This window comes from Nuphar pumila, chromosome 5 (genome assembly GCF_984573655.1).
Source record: "Nuphar pumila chromosome 5, dmNupPumi1.hap1.1, whole genome shotgun sequence".
Taxonomy (NCBI): Eukaryota; Viridiplantae; Streptophyta; class Magnoliopsida; order Nymphaeales; family Nymphaeaceae; genus Nuphar; species Nuphar pumila.
In genome coordinates, this window is record NC_143253.1 from 123,584,773 (window position 1) to 123,601,705 (window position 16,933).

General features: G+C 37.9%; 1 protein-coding gene across 1 annotated transcript in view; it reads left to right on the forward strand.

The window, feature by feature from the left end:
* LOC149838509 (DNA-directed RNA polymerase 1B, mitochondrial-like) overlaps positions 1 to 16,933 on the forward strand; it is an 83,525-nt gene that overhangs the window by 32,406 nt on the left and 34,186 nt on the right. Inside the window, exons 7-10 of the mRNA XM_090006625.1 lie at positions 11,498 to 11,611; positions 11,970 to 12,101; positions 12,185 to 12,601; positions 14,062 to 14,112. Of these exons, the coding sequence (XP_089862751.1) occupies positions 11,498 to 11,611; positions 11,970 to 12,101; positions 12,185 to 12,601; positions 14,062 to 14,112 (714 nt within the window). The remainder of the gene's footprint in view (positions 1 to 11,497; positions 11,612 to 11,969; positions 12,102 to 12,184; positions 12,602 to 14,061; positions 14,113 to 16,933) is intronic.

Consider the following 16,933-nt stretch of genomic DNA (forward strand, 5'->3'; position numbering starts at 1 on the left):
AGTTGAGTCCTAAGAAGTATGGTCCTTTTAAGGTTCTTCAGTGATTGGGTTTGAATGCCTACCTTCTTGAGCTGCCCGACGATTGACACATTTCGCTTATTTTCAATGTGTCTGATTTATATGCTTACTGTGGAGACAACAAGTCGTCAGAGCCGACTTCTTCCCAACTAGGGGAGACCCGACTGGGTCGGTACCACGTGACCCAAACTCGGCCCAGGCACCACCCGATCCACTTCAGGGGATAGATGGTCGGACCCAAGAGCTGGATCCGATCCAGTCCACAGCACCATGACGCAGGGTTGACGTACCCCTGCATACCTATTCCAGAAGAGCGCAAGCACGGACGACACAAGCCCAACATCAGCAAAAAGATATCTCGGGTCTGGTACCGGACCCAAGACCCGGATCCAGTTGACCTCTTTAAAACCCTATTCTAGGGTTGCGTGAAGGATAGAGAAGATTTTGAGAATACAGCAGCCTTTATTCCTTTTTGTTATTGCTTACTCCTTTTTTCCCCTTTACAGCTCTTGTCGTTGTTTTCCGTTTACTGTTCGTGTTCTTTCCCTATTGAAAATAAAAAAAACAAGCCACACCGATTTTTGGTGGGCATCTATCTTGCCTCCTCGAACATCGCTGCATCAGTTCTTGAACAAGAGCTATCTCCCTTTTATATCCTTTGTGACATGGTGTGCTTCTAGAAGGGTTGCTGTACCCATGTTGACACTATGTGATACTGGAACTTGTACAGGAGACACCTGGGTATGAGTCCACACAATCTTATGTGCTGTCAACATGCATCTGTCTATAGGCTGCTGTACCCATGTTGACACAATGTGATACCGGAACTTGTACAGGAGACACCTGGGTATGAGTCCGCTGTCCGCACAATCTTAGGTTCTGTCAACATGCATCTGTCTATGATTGTCCATTTTCTGGGCTTTGATCAACATTGACTGGGCTATTTTTATTCTGTTTTATTTTGTTTTTACACTGTTGTCTGCTTGTGTGTGCAGATGTATGTGTACATGCATGCATATGTACATACTTATATATGTGAGTGGTTTTGTGTCTGTACCTCTGTATCCATCTTTTCCAAAAGTCTCATGTCATACCTTTCGTAGTTGTGGTGTACCTTGTACCTGCAGCTGTACCTATATGACATAGCTCATACCCTTGTCAAATTCTTAGGCAGTGTTTGGACTTATTTATTTCTATTTACTTGTTTATCTTTATTTTAAAGAAGAAACAATTGCTTGGAAACAATATAAACAAAAAAATCCTATAAATTGGGGACGGGGGCCTTTTTTATGCCTCTTGTTTAGCTTGTGTGTTATGATGGGTTCGACCAAAATCACAAATCTTGTTGTCTGGATCAGGGTTACCGGAAGCGCCTAGCTAAAAGGGGAAGTGCGCTTCGGAAGCGCGAAACGTCGCGCTTCCGAAGCGTGGGGGGAAGCGTCCCCCTTTTTTGGGAAGCGCACTTCCCTTTAATGGGGGACGCGTCCCCCTTTAATGGGGGACGCGCTTCCCTTTAATGGGAAGCGCGCTTCCCATCACGCTTCCCCCTCGCTTCCCCCACGCTTCCCCCTCGCTTTTCCTGTTTTTTTCAAATTTTTTTGTATTTTTTTTTTTTTTTTTTTTATTTTTTCGCTTCCCCCTCGCTTCCGAGACGCTTCCTAGGTCGCTTCCGAGACGTTTCCTAGGTCGCTTCCGAGATGCTTCCCGAATCGCTCCTAAGTGGTCCCACGCTTCCCCGCTTCCTAAAATTTTGAAAGTGCCTCGCTTCCCGCTCCCGCTTCCCGTATCGCTTCCCGCTCCCGCTTCCTCAACTGGCAGCCATGGTCTGGATTTTCTGGCATGGGAAATCCCATGATGTAGTTGATTTTTTGTTTTCTGGGAAAATATCCACCTATATTTTTAAGAATTAAATAAATATATGAAAATAATAAAACTAAAAATGTAGAAAATCACAATAATATTGCAATATATTGGAAATAGGTGAGATTTTTTAGAGTTTCATGCTATTATCAGGAGTTTCATGGCTTATGTATATTTTACAAAAATATCACGATATTTTCCAAGTCTTGGCAATTTTTATGACTAGAGTAGCAGAGTTTCAACATTCAACTTAATTTGGCTCAATAAAATGTTCAAGAGTAAAAGCTAACATGAATTGATATAAAACCATTTAGGTTGAATTCTAAATCACCAAAATCTGGATTGTGTGAAATATGTGCCCCTCAAGATTTGTGCCTTGTAACACAAGAAAGAGACAAGAAAACAAAAAGAAATGAGGAAAAATATTAGGGCTCATCCTCTCTCTTGGGGCGTCCTTCCTTTTATAAGAATAAATATGGCCAATTATGACAATGCCCCTCTACTATACATGACACAGTACAACCTTCTAACTTGAAGGACAAAAATACCCCTAAAGTATACAATAAAAAATACATCAATTTCTAACACTCCCCCCCAAACTTTACATGGGTCCTTGATGACCATGGACAATTTGTCTTTAAAGAATCAATGTCTCACTAAAGATAAAGACTTAGTGAACAAATCTTCCACTTGATCCTCTTCTTTGACAAACAATGGTTGGATTTCTTGACTCACCTTTTTCCCGTCAAAATGCTAGTCTAACTGTACATGTTTCATTTTCCGTATTTTTCATACTGAACTGGATTGGTGGCTATCACCAATGCACTCTTGTTATCACATAAAAGTAATGATCTTGAGATCCTTTGATGAAGTGCAAGCAAAAGATGTCTTGTCCACAACAATTCAGCTGTCACTGAAGCCATTTCCCTGTATTCAACTTCTGTACTTGAACGGGCCACAATTCTTTGCTTCCTGCTAGACCAAGCTACTAGGTGAGATCATAGATAAACTGCATGTCCGATCACTGACTTTCTAGTAGAAAGGTCACTCGCCCAATCTGCATCTGAAAATGCAACTACCACCAATGCCATATCAACATGTCTTCCTGTGGAAAGCTTCTTGTAAATTAGCCCATCTCCGGTGGTACCCTTAATGTATCTGAGAATTCTTTTGGCAACTTCAGTATCACTTATTCTTAGAGAGTGCACAAACTGAGAAACCTAATTTACTGGAAAGACAAGATCAGATCTGGTAAAGGTCAGGTACTACAATGCTCCAACCAAACTCTTGAACTTCTTTGGTTCTCCACTGGTTCATCTTCAATCCTATCATTTGTCAACTGTACATTCATTTGTCAGTCTTGCCAAATTGTGAAAGAAGATCAATCACATAATTTTGTTGTCTCAAAACAAGGGAATCATTACCTTGATCAACTTCTACTCCAAGGTCTTTCATGTGAAATTTAGTGCTGAGCATGCCTTTGAGCTTGGTGATTCTCCTGGGGTCACTCCTTTTGATGACCATGTCATCAACATACACAATAATGATGGTAATATGTAGTACATCAAAATGAAAGAGTGAATAGTTACACCAACTCTTGATTAAACCCATGGTCCAAATAGCTGTGCTAAAAGTCTCAAACCATGCAGGAGATGCTTGTTTTAAACCGTAGATGGCTTTCTTCAAGCGAAAGACTATGGTCTGAACATTTGCTTCAGGATATCCAGGTGGGTGCTCCATATATACTTCATTCAAGTATCCATAGAGAAATGCATTTTTGACATCCATTTAACTGAGTTCCCAACCTTAGGTGGCAGCCAAGGAAAGCACAATCCGGATGGTTCCCATTCTCACTACAGGACTGAATGTCTTATTGAAATCTAATCCATGCTCATGCGTGTATCCCTTGGCAACTAACCACGCCTTGTATCTTTCTATGCTATCATCTACTTTACCCATTTAGGATTGATGCTTCAGAATAAAATCTAGGTTCTTGATTGTTATGAATGGACACAAAAAAGGTCTGAAATTCAGCAGAGAATGTCTTATAACTTACCCAACACTAAATAGAATGTTTGACACGAGATGATTTTCTAAGCTGTATTGGCTGGGCAGTCTCTGTTGTAGATTCAATTTTTCCTGTGCTAGGCTGCATACCAGTTGCTGAAACTGCAGACTCCTGAACATCACCCTTCTATGAAACAGCCATAGCTATATGCTGCTCATTAGGAATAAAATCTGTCCCTACTTCTGATTGAATATTGGACTGCATTGTGTGCTGTTTGCGCCTTTGATACACCTTGGGATAAAATTCAAAATGACCACTTGGTTGCTCCTGTTCACCAATCAGTCTGAATCCTTCCTTTTGACTGCTTGTTCTTCTGCCCTCTGTCATTGATCTTCCTGCACTTATGGACTGATTTTTGGCTCCTTCTGAATCATGTTGCTCAGCTGAACTGGATGGCCGACATGACAATAATATTTTCCTGTCCTCAATACTACAATGATCATCAAATTCAGCTTCATGAAAAACATGCCATGAGATGACCAGAGTCTTTGGTGAAAATTTGTCACGCATGGTCATTGACATGAACAAAGCATTTACTACTGAAGGTTCTTAAGAGAGAATCATCAGGTTTTGTCCAAAAAGCATGAAATATGGAGAATCACGATTAAAAGAGGTGAGAGGCATGCACTTGATCAAGTACACTGCAATATGATAGTCTTTTGTCCACACATCCATCACGTTTTTTTATTCATCAATAAGAGTGAGGGTAGTCTCAAAACTGTGCTTGTGTTTCCTCTCAACAACCCCATTTTGTTGAGAGGTCCTTTGGGCAAGAGAGCTCATGTTTAATTTTATTATTTATTTAGTAATTTGAAAAGGCCATAAACACATATTCACTGCCACCTATGTCACATGGGTGCGGGTGCGGGGGTGTGGCAAAAATATAAATAAGTTTTAACAGTTAACAACAATAACACTAATGAAATAAAAAACAATTATCATAATATCATTCATCATGCATGCAATAAATCAAATTAACCACCTCCTCCAGTTTTTGCAAGCTTATCTGCATGTACCCCATAGTAGCCCTGCATCATCACTTCCATTACAACTATCAGCAATACTAGCAGCAGTACTCACATGTGGGGATGATGATGACGCAAGTCCTTTCTCTTTATCCGTCATTTTTGTCCTAAAAACACAAAAAAGTTATAACTTATATTAAAGTAAATCAATTATGCACACAATCAAGATTTATAATATTGAGTGCAAAGCAGGAAAGCCAAAGAAGTAATTTCATTCCTCCATTTTCTTCTGTAAAAATGTTTTTTTATCAAAAGTGTACTTTTAAAAAAAAATCTCAAAGAAAAAAAGTCTCTCTCATTTAGAAAGGTCGAAAACAGTATGGTTATATATGTATGACTCAGCCGAGTCATGGGCTGACTTGGCGAGTCATGCTAAAACTCAACTGACTCGGCCGAGTGAGCCCATGATTCAACAAAGTTTTGTTCATTTCTGGGTTGACCCAGTAAATGCCTGAGTGAAACCGAATCACTAGGTTGACTCGGCCAGTTTTTAAACCATGCAATTAGGACCTGTCCCTAAGCGGTTAAAACCCCTTGGCTGCCAAATCGGTTCCACTCATACTCTATGTCATTTCTATCTTCATATCCCTCATTGGGATTTCATTGTTGCAAGTTGTTTTTATCAAATCAGACTCCACAAATGTGATCTACATCATTCATTTGAGTGAAAATCAACATTTAAATCGCCAAAATCTGGCACTTGTGTTCAGGATTTTTTGATAACTCAAGAATCAACGATTGACAAAACACAAGATTTTGTGATTTAAAAAATCATATTTTGTCGCTCAAAAAATATGATCCAAGGGTTGTTTCTCATTAAATTGACTATGCTGGATTCATTTGTGGGGTCGGATTTGATCCAAACAACTTGGATCATAAGATTTAAAAGGGGAATGAAGATGGGGGATGACATAAGTGATGACTGAAACTGAACTTGGCTCCCCTCCTTGTTCACCAGGGAGACTTCTGCTTTGGCTCTAGGCAAGGGATTCACATCTTTGGTATCGAACTTATGACATCTTTTAATTTGAATGCCTTAAAGGTTGCTTCCCAACAACATATTCATCATATCAACGATAACTCAATGCATATAAAGGAAATCTCAATTTCATTAGACAGCGTATCATGGCGACAATAAAAAACAACCCACTGTTTCATGCAAAATGAATAAAAAAAAGCCGCTGCGATAATGAATCAGAAACTAAAAAAACTACAAAAAAAACCTTGATATACACCCAGAAAAAGAATCTTACACCTAGCAACCCCTGCGATAGATCTACACTGAGAAAGAAAAACCCCTTGAACACTTTCCCCAAAACCACCCTATTGGATCCCACTGGTGTTGCTGACTGGAGGGGAGCTCACACGAGAGAGAGAGATAGAGATTGGCAAAACCCTTGCTGACGGCAGGGTCCGGTCAGTCCTAGTCGGTGGAAGGTCATCGGCTAGGTTCAGGCTGACGGCGGGGCTCGTAGAGAGACAGAGAGAGAGAGGCCGAGAGAGAGAGAGAGAGAGAGAGAGAGAGAGAGAGCTCTGGAAAGAGAGAGAGGCACACCTGAGGCGCAACGAAGGTCTGATGAAGGTTGATGACATGGTGAAGGTTCAGCGACGGTGCCGACAACGGTGGCCGACAGCGCGACGAAGGTTCGACGACGTGTCGACAACACGGCGACGGTGGTTGCAGGTCGCTGACCAGATTCAGGCCGACAGAAGGCCCCCGTAGAGAGACAAAGAGAGGAGTCGACATCGATGTCGGCATCAACGAAGGTGTTGGCTTCAGGAGGAAAAGTCAGGAGGATTAGGGCAAAAAAAATTTGCTTTAATCTTCTTCCCCTCATCCCTTTTCATCAGGCATTTTTTTGGTCAAAAAAATGGACACAAATGACCCTGGGTGCGTTGACCACACCCAGGGTCCCGTTGATCGCACACGCACCCACGTCGTGTCACATCGATGCGGGTGTGGCATCCAGTTTGTCGAGTCCCTGTGACTTAGACTGCCACCATCAATACGAAACCGGAGATTTTTTTGCTAGAATTGAGTTTCGACAAACAATTTGAATTTATGAAAGGTTGATAATACTAGGTCTTTAGATTTCAAAAAGTAGATCCAGGATTCGAGGTGTATTGTGTGAAATCATCAATGAAAATCACATAATATTTCAATTTGAACAAAGATATAATTAGGGTAGGCCCCCAAACATCAGAATGGATAAAGTCTAGAGGAAATGAAGCTCTTTTATTAGAAACACCGAAAGAAAGTTCATGACTTTTACAGACTCGACAATAAGAACATGACATTGACACCTTTGATGCCTTACCTTTCAAAGAGATAAGGCCTTTATTGCACAAAACTTCAATAAAACTTGAATTACAATAACCTAAAAGTTTATGCCACAACTCAACATCATTATTTGGGAGATCCACATCAGATACGAGAACTCGAGGACAACAGACAAGAGCTTCATTGATGATGTATAATCCTCCACTTCTATTGCTGCCTTGTAAGGCGATCCTATAGATTCTTGAATAAGTTGGGTTGGAATACATCTCTATGTTTAGGACCCTTAGATCTATATGTGATCTCCTGAATCTACCACTAACTATGTCACATGGGTGCGGGTACGGGTGCGACACGGGTGCAGAGCAATTTCAAAAATTTTGGACACGAGGACACGACACTATATATATATATATATATATATATATATATATATATATATATATATATATATATATATATATATATATATATATAAAGAGTCGGTCAAAGTTATGCCCATTAGGGGACAGGGCTATATATATATTTATATATAAAGATCGATTTTTTTTAGTTTTTATACGTCTTTTGCCCAAAAAATGGACAAAAATAGACTCGGTCAAAGTTGACCGAGTTCAAAATGTGGATGGACTCGGCCCCGGTGCATTGACCGAGTCCGACACTTGGTTGACCATGTCCGTCCCGTCTCCAAAACCGCACCCGTGTCGGGGCGGGTGCGTCGACCTTATAGCCGAGTCCGTGTGACTTAGACCACTAATTATCATCACCATGCTTTGTAAAGTGTTGCTTCTTGGGATTCTCTTATGGTAAAAAAGGATATAAGTGTTATGATTATCTTTCACAGAAACATATGAAGAAGAGAAAAAAATGTGAGAATTAGTTTGATCGGCAAGTTGAGATACAAAAATCAGATTACGTTGAATGTTAGGAACAAGGAATGTGTTAGGAAGATAAAATGACCCACTAAGAGTAGGTATAGTGGCGGTTCCCATGTGAGTGATGGGATGAAATTTCCCATCACTTGAGACAATTCTTCCATTACTGTGATAGGAAACAAGATTCATGAGTTTACCTTCCTCACCAGTTACATGATGAGCAGCACCAGGGTCTAGAAACCATGCATTTTGAGACGATGATTGAGGAGTAGAAGCTCTCCATGCTTGCTAATTAAAGTTCACTGACCAAGATGGGCTAACTGAATTGCTCTGCTGCTGGTTTGGACCAAGGTTGCCAAACTAGGAAGCAAAAGCGGGAAACGATATGGGAAGTGGAAGCGAGGCATTTTAAAATTTATACGAAGCGGGAAGCGAAGTTTCAATTTAAAAGTAAAATATGAATAAAAAATGAAACAATATGGAATCAAATAAGAAACAAATAAAAACTAAAATAAAATTGATCATTCATATATTTTATGATTTTTCTGTAAAAGAGTTAATTTTTTGTTAAAATCTAACAATGATGGTTACCAATTTAAAGAAAGTACATGGAATGTGAGTGAAAGCGTGAGAGAAAATACATGAAAAAGAGGAAAAGAAACGTGAGAAAAGTATATAGTATGCATAGACCATGTGTATGAGAAGCATAAAAGAAGCGTGGGGGAATCGAGCTTCCCATGAAGTTTCGGAAGTGAGGAGTATCGCGCTTCCGAAGCGAGTTTTTGGGGAACGAGCTTCCCACCTACCTAAGAAGCTTCTGGTAACTCTGGTTTGGACCTACTTCCCAAGGAGTACCATGGGAACCACCTTGCAGTCCCATTTGGCTAAATGATGCACTTAAGGTATTCATGTCTTGATTTTGGCCAGAGGTAGAAGATGAAGCAACAAAACTAGAAGATGAAGCAACAAAACGAGCATGTTTAGGATTGAAATCAGCATTATATGCTCCTGGCCGGGGTCCTCTTACATTACCAACACTGCTGCTCGGTGGAGCAAACTGTTGGAAACGAGCAGGATATGTCACTGTGGGAGGTTGTTATGTCAGGACGTACTTCCAATAGCAATTAGAGCATGTGTGACCTCACTTCCCACACATTTGACAGGTCACATTTTGATAATTGCCATTGTTATAAGAATTAGGACTAGGAAGAAGACCATCACCCCTGTTGTTAAAGGTGCTTCGCCCATGCCCATGCCCATGCCCATGCCCATGTGAGGTATTTTGGGTGCCAACAGCACTTCATGTTGGGGCAACGAGTCTTCCATTTTGATGGATATGCAAAATACAGACTCAAGCTCCAAGAGCATAGATCTGAGCTGATCAAAGTTTGCCCTCTTCTCATGTCCCATGTACATAGCTATGAACATATTGTATTCAGAGTCTGAGTACACACGTCCTCATCTGATACGGGGCTTCCAATAGTAGCTAGCTAATCGACAGCATATGTGATCTTGTCTAGGAAATCAACAACACTAGTGTTTCCTCTCTTCAAAGCACCAAATTCAGATTTGTGGTGGTAGAATTTAGTAGTTATTTGTTCATAGTATACCACTTGTCTAAAATCTCTCACAACTTGTGTGCAGTGATTCGTTAGGATGTGAAGCAGAACTTGCTTTGAGAGAGTGATCGTGATTAACACAACAACCTGATCATTGTTGAACCAAGTTGTATAATCTGAATTTCTGACACAGACTATAGATTCAATAGTTAATTCTTTGGCTCCTTTTTTTCCTTTCCTTTTGTTCCTTGAGTTTTTGGCACAAATTCTGGTCTGGAAGATTTGGATCCCATCGAGATGTCCCATTAAATCATGACTTAAGATTAAATGATTTATTTTTTCCAGGTCATGAAGTTTGTCTCATCCAACTTTTCGGTGACAAGTTGGTTGAGAAAGGAGGATGTAATTGAATTCGACGATGCCATGAAGGTAAAGAGGACAAAAAAACAAAATCAAGGAAGATGAAGACAGAACCTGAAATCTGTATTCAGGCATGCAGAACCAGGTTGCTGATGTTAGCAGATGACGACTCATTCCCAATATGTGTATAATTTTTCCTTTTTTTAGGAAAAAAAAACTGACACTTTCTAATATTCCATTTTTTTAAAACAAGGTGTAGATTAAAATATCAGCGATAACAACGAATATGCAAAGGTGAGTCTCAAGAAGACAAAAAGTTTTTGTTGAATCTTGGGTCAAGAAATAATATAAAAGAGAATGGGAACGATGAAAGAGAGATTCAGATCTAGAATAGATCTGATAAAAGAAACACAATATAGGGATATTCAGATCTAGGGTAGATCGAATGTAAAGAGGAGCGATATATGTGAAATTCAGACCTAAGGAAGATCTAAAAGGAAGAGGAAAAGATTGAAAGGAAGGTAACGAGATAGCGAAGGGAAAATAGTCAAGATCTAATGGGAGACTTGTGTCCCGCTCTAATACCATGTGAAATCTGCAACACAAGAAAGAGGCAAGAGGAAGAAAAGGAGGAAAAATATTAGGGGTCATCCTCTCTCTTGGGACATCCCTCTTTTTATAAGAATAAATATGGCCAATTACAACAATGCCCCTCTACTAAACACAACACAATACAGCCTTTTAACTTGAAGGACAAAAATATCCCTAAAGTCTAGGGTAACAGATACATCAATTTCTATCGACTGAACTGGATCCAACTCATGGATCTCATATGAGGATCATATGGATCCATTTAGCTTTTTGACCTGACATGAACATGTTTATTTCCATATTAATTTAAATAGGACCAACAAAGCCCACCCTAGTCTTAAATTGGACACATTTGATCCAAATCCGAGCAGATGTGAACCCACAGACTTTCCACCTTGAATGCACATTAAAATTATCGTGCCAATTTTAGTTCCATATGTGATGAAATTGAATCCAATCTATATGCAATCTCTGTACATCAAGTCACCTTTATGTGCAAAAAGTGTTCTAAATAGTTTACCAACCCATAAACAATAAAGTCTGTAATCAAGCTTTTAGTTCTAATGCATTAGCACGCAGCATTAAAGATTTTAATTTTTTTAGTAATACCTAAAAGTATTCTAAATAGTTTACCAACCCATAAACAATAAAGTATGGAATCAAGCTTTTAGTTCAAACACATTAGTATGAAGCATTAAAGATTTTGATTTTTTTTAGTAATACCTAAAAGTATTTCAGTTACTTGCTCCATATATGGGTCATAATATATGTATATATATGTATACATGCCTACACATCAATATATGTGATTACATGCATATACACATGTATATGCCTTTCCTCTTGTAATTATTTCGGTGCAGGCCTTGGATACACTTGGGAATACCAAATGGAGGGTTAATAAAAGGGTGCTTGCAGTAGTAGACAGAATTTGGGCTAGTGGAGGTCATCTTGCAGGGCTAGTTGACTGTCAAGATGTAAGTTATTATATGAAAAGATAATTAGTTTTCTTAGAAGAGAAGCTATGGTTGTTTTGCTTGTCCCTTGGGGTGTGTTTGCATGCCATTTCCTCAGAAACACACAAAAAATGGGGTGTTTCCTTGGGCCCACAGGAAAGCAGGTGCTGAAATCAATGAGAAAGTTTGCCCTGCATGGAGCCTGCTTCCTTGTTACACAAACACACCCTTAGAGATGGGGAAATATTATTCTTCACAAAAGAACTTTTTAATTTGATTAATTTTTATTTTTAAGCATATTGTTGCTTTTGCATAATATACTGAAGTAGGTTTTCCATGTATAGCCTTTGTCTTTATTATCTGGTCAACATTCTGGCAGGTCCCTTTACCGGACAAGCCAGACACGGAGGATGAAGCAGTTCTGAGGAAGTGGAAATGGAGTTTGAAGAATGCAAAAAAGGAAAACAGTGAGAGGCACTCACAGCGGTGTGATGTGGAGCTTAAGCTTGTTGTAAGAATTTGTCATTATGTCTGCTATAATATTTCCAATCTGTTGCATGTTAGTGATGTATGCTGATCTTTTGCTCCCCTCAGGTGGCTCGCAAAATGAAGGATGAAGAAGGATTCTACTACCCACATAATTTAGATTTTCGTGGACGGGCATATCCCATGCATCCATACTTGAACCATCTTGGATCAGATCTTTGCAGGGGGGTCATAGAGTTTGCAGAAGGGCGCCCACTAGGGAAATCAGGATTATGTTGGTTAAAAATACATGTGGCAAATCTATATGCTTGTGGTATTGACAAGCTATCATATGATGCCCGATTAGCATTTGTTGAGAACCACTTAGATGATATATTTGATTCAGCAGATAGATCTCTTGAAGGTTCAAGGTGGTGGTTAGGTGCGGAAGATCCCTTCCAGTGCTTAGCTGCTTGCATCAATCTTTCTGATGCTTTAAGGAGCTCTTCACCAGAAACAACCATTTCACATGTGCCTATTCATCAGGTGATAATTTCCAGAATCCCGTAACATTTTACAAATATTTTCTTGAGTTGCAACAGTTGCAATATGCATTATCTGCTTCCAACATCTGGATCTGATGTTTCATGCACACTGCTCATTTCTATTTATCTAGGACTTCTTTATATTGCCGAATTTTGTTTTCCCCTCTCTGGGGACATACATGCTGGAATTCATAGAGATGATAATGCATAAATAAGCAATTGTAAGCTGGTATAAAATTACTAAATCATGGTGAGGTAATCTAATACAAATCTGTGTCTATACTTGCAAAGTTATTGGATCATTCTATCCTTAACTAGAGCTTATATTTTCCAATCAGCATTTTCAATTCAACAGGTAAAAGGTTGTCTAATAATTTTAATTCTTGGCTATTCCTAGAATGATAATTGGAAATAGAAACTATGATTAACTTTTGGTTAAATGATTATGAAGGAAAACTAATGCTATATTTTTTTTCTCCGATTAAGCAAGCTGGGAAATAACCCTGTGGGTTTCAAACCCAAGAACTCTCCATCACAATACTGCTATGTATCTATGTCACAGGGACTCGCCAACTAGGTGCCGCACCCGCGTCGCACCCGCACCCGATGCGGTCAATTTGATGCACCCAGGGTCATTTATGTCCAACTTTTGGACTTTATATATATTATTTTGCTGCACCCCCGCACCCAAGTTTTTTGAAAGTGCCGCACCCCCACACCCGCACCCATGTGACATAGCTATGTATCATGAATTTACTGTTCAAAAGGTGCTACTAGAAATTAGTGTACAGAACCTCAAACAGGAACATAGATGGGTTGGACTCGAGTCTGTCCTAGGCTGATCGGGTTCTAATAAAGCTGCTCATGCTGTTAGTTCTTCGTTGGTATGCTTTGTTATTTGAATTTAGTTTCCATATCTATAAGGGAAACTCGAACCTGACCAAATTTTCTTCATCCTGACTTTTTTTTTGCTATATGCTTCAGTTTCCATTGGCAGGTGTGCATTGGTCTGAATAGGACTTGGATTTACTCGGCCTTACGAGCTTAACCTTATCTGATGTAGATAGTCTATTTAGGTGCCTTCCTGTAGGATCTGGCTTTGTTTCTGATCTGACCAACTACATTCTTACTTTTATGTGATTGTTTAGTTTTTGGAAACAAAAAGGTGTCTTTAGTTTTGTGAGAGAAAGAGCCATGGGTGCATAAATTCTATGTTATTGTTATTGTACATATGGATCTTTCCTAAACTTATGAACCAAAATATTTCAATTTTGTTGATAATCTTGAATTGATGAATATATGCATTGGTAATATGTGCTATCATACTATTCTGGGAAGCAGACCTAATTGTAGGCAAAGCATATCTGTATTCATTCCCAACCTTTTACATCCTGCCAAAAAGCTAATTTGTCTTTCATCTGATTGGCTTTTCTGAGATTGTCTTATTGTGGATTTATTTAGGATGGCTCTTGTAATGGCTTGCAACACTATGCAGCCCTGGGAAGAGACAAGGTAATGCATAATTATCCTACATAACCATTGAAATGCACCTTTCTGAGGTCATTGATGTATTCTTCTTCAAGGTCTCTCATGTATCTGGTGGAATGTGTTCAATTTTGTTCTTCAATTTCATTGCTTGTGTAATTAGAGGCACATTGCATTGATGTTTTGCAACTTATTTGATATCTCTGTTATATTTAGTTTTTTTGAGGTTCCTGCATAGAGAAAGAAGACACGAACAAGGTTTGGTCTGAACTCTCACGATTCCCAATATGGGAAAATCATGTCTCATTGCGACTATTTATATTCACTTTACACTAAAATACATCTTTATTAGGAACACAATATATAATAAAATACAATAGGGAACTAAGAGACATGAATAGTGACGTGAATAGTAACATCATGAACAATGACGTGAGTGATATGGATCTGGATCATGATCCAGATCGGACCACCTCAAACCTCATGCTCTAATAGCCTCTCTCAAGTTGTACATGGTTAACAACCATGGACCACCTGCTTCTTAAATATCAAAACCTGTTATATTTTATTAATGGGTTTCAAACTTAGCCCTCGATCGATATCAGGAATCAACACCATCCATCGGAACATTGAAAATCAACAACCAATGTCGGGACACTATGAAAATCAACAATCATAATGTCACTTTCTTGGTATACCAAAACAACAGTTGTGTCTACACACCACCCACAGGCAAAGTGACAGACTCTTCTTAAAACCATAATCAGGAAAAGAACCTCAATATCGGGTTTAGGGACAACAACAACGCATATGAAGTTTTAGTATTCTCACGGTTCTCCAAAACTGCAATGCTCATGATTCCCATACTATAGAAGGGACATCAAGAGAACGTAAATTATATTATTTTTTAATTTCTTTTATCTTGTTATTAATTCATCTTCTTTAAATTGCAATTCAACATGTAGAATTAATAACACAAGTTCGCAAATCAACATGCGCAGCTCTTCATAGGGGCACAACCCATGACAACATAGAATAGTGCAATAAAAACAATAATATTACAGTTGATTTTTGCAATTCATAAAATAACTAAAACAGAGAGCAATACATGCTCAAGGCTCGCACAACCTACGATGACCCCTTTTGATTATCAATGCATTCATATGCAAAAATCGTGAATTACATGCTAATATGCATTCATTCCTTTTAAATGCTTCTCAATTCACGTTCATTTATGCCAATAAAAAGATGTGCAAGAAACAATAATATTCATATGCATGTGCATAAGTTTACACAACCATACCAAAAGCATACTTTCATTCATGAATCACTTCATTTAAATCATGCGAACACTCATGCAATTATTTACATGCAACAACATATCAATTTTATGTATGCTCATGCATAAAGAAACAACCTTATATTAAAACTTAAACTCAGCATATATTATCTAGTTTAAGCATGTGAACATTCATGTGATTACTTACATTCAAAACACATTGATTTCAAGAATGCACGTGCAGATAAGAACAATTGTGTATTAACACTTCGATTAAACATGATATACTAATGTGCAAGCATGCAAAATTTTTATTCTTTTACATGCATACAACCAAGCCCAATTTGAAATAACAAATTTGGAAATTTTCATGCCAAACTGAATATGCCCTTTTCAAATTCAAATAAACATATCACATGAGCATCAAAAGAAGTCATTTATACAAAAAGACTTATTATGCAACTAACACAATTTATGAAATATTAAGCAACATCATGCGTAAGAACCGATTTGGAATTATCAAAAAGTCAAAAACAAGCCTCAATTATGATAAATATAAAGTGCAATTAAATGCACACCAAATGATAATAGATACACTTTTATGCAATGCAAGTTTTTCAAATGACAATAATCTTGAATGAGCAAATAACAAACTTAGGCCAATATAGGCATTCATAAAGATGGTGAAGTTTGAAAATCTTATGAAATCCACTATTGTAACTTAAAAAATGATGCTCACAACCAATCTTCTCACAACAACCATGAAATCTTCATAAAAGAGTATATACTCACAAAAAGATTATAAGGACCGAAATGCTCCTTAAAGAGAGCTCAAAAAACACACAAAAATCCCAAAGAAGGGGGAAACTCTACTAACGTGGGAGAAATCCCAACAAAGAAGAATAATAGATTTATTAAAAAACCTTATGATAAAGTAAGATTGTACTATGGCATAAATCTATAAAATTGAACATTTATCGAGGAAAAATTCAAAACTTTTAAGTTTTATCAAAAAACATGACTTAATAGATTATTACCAACTCCTAATGCAATAAGTACGCAACAAACATTAGTGAAGACCATAAATTTTATAATGAGACAAGCTCTTTAAATCAAATTAAAAAATCTTTTAAGAGTATAAAGATGCAAAGAAAATCACCATATTCCATAAGACCATTTTAAAACTTAATTCAACCGGAAAAAAACCTTCTTAATTAAATGTTGCTCATATAAAAAGGACACATTAGGAAAGTGAATCAAAACTTATTAAGGAATTTTTCATATATGTCAAGCATTTTTCAAAAAAACTTCACCTCACAAACATTTTAATCTTAACATACCTTTCTTTAAAGACTTACCATTCATATAAAAGGTATTCTTATAAACAAAGTTAGGTTTAAAATATAAATTCAAAGCTCCAATGGTCATAAATTTTTACTGACTCATTAAAGCAAGTTTTGAGCAATCATATATCTAATTTTTCGCCAAAAAAGTTATCATTTAAATTTTTTCAAAGAAAAACATATGAAAAAGTATGTATACGAAAAAGATTCAATAGAGTATCAAGTA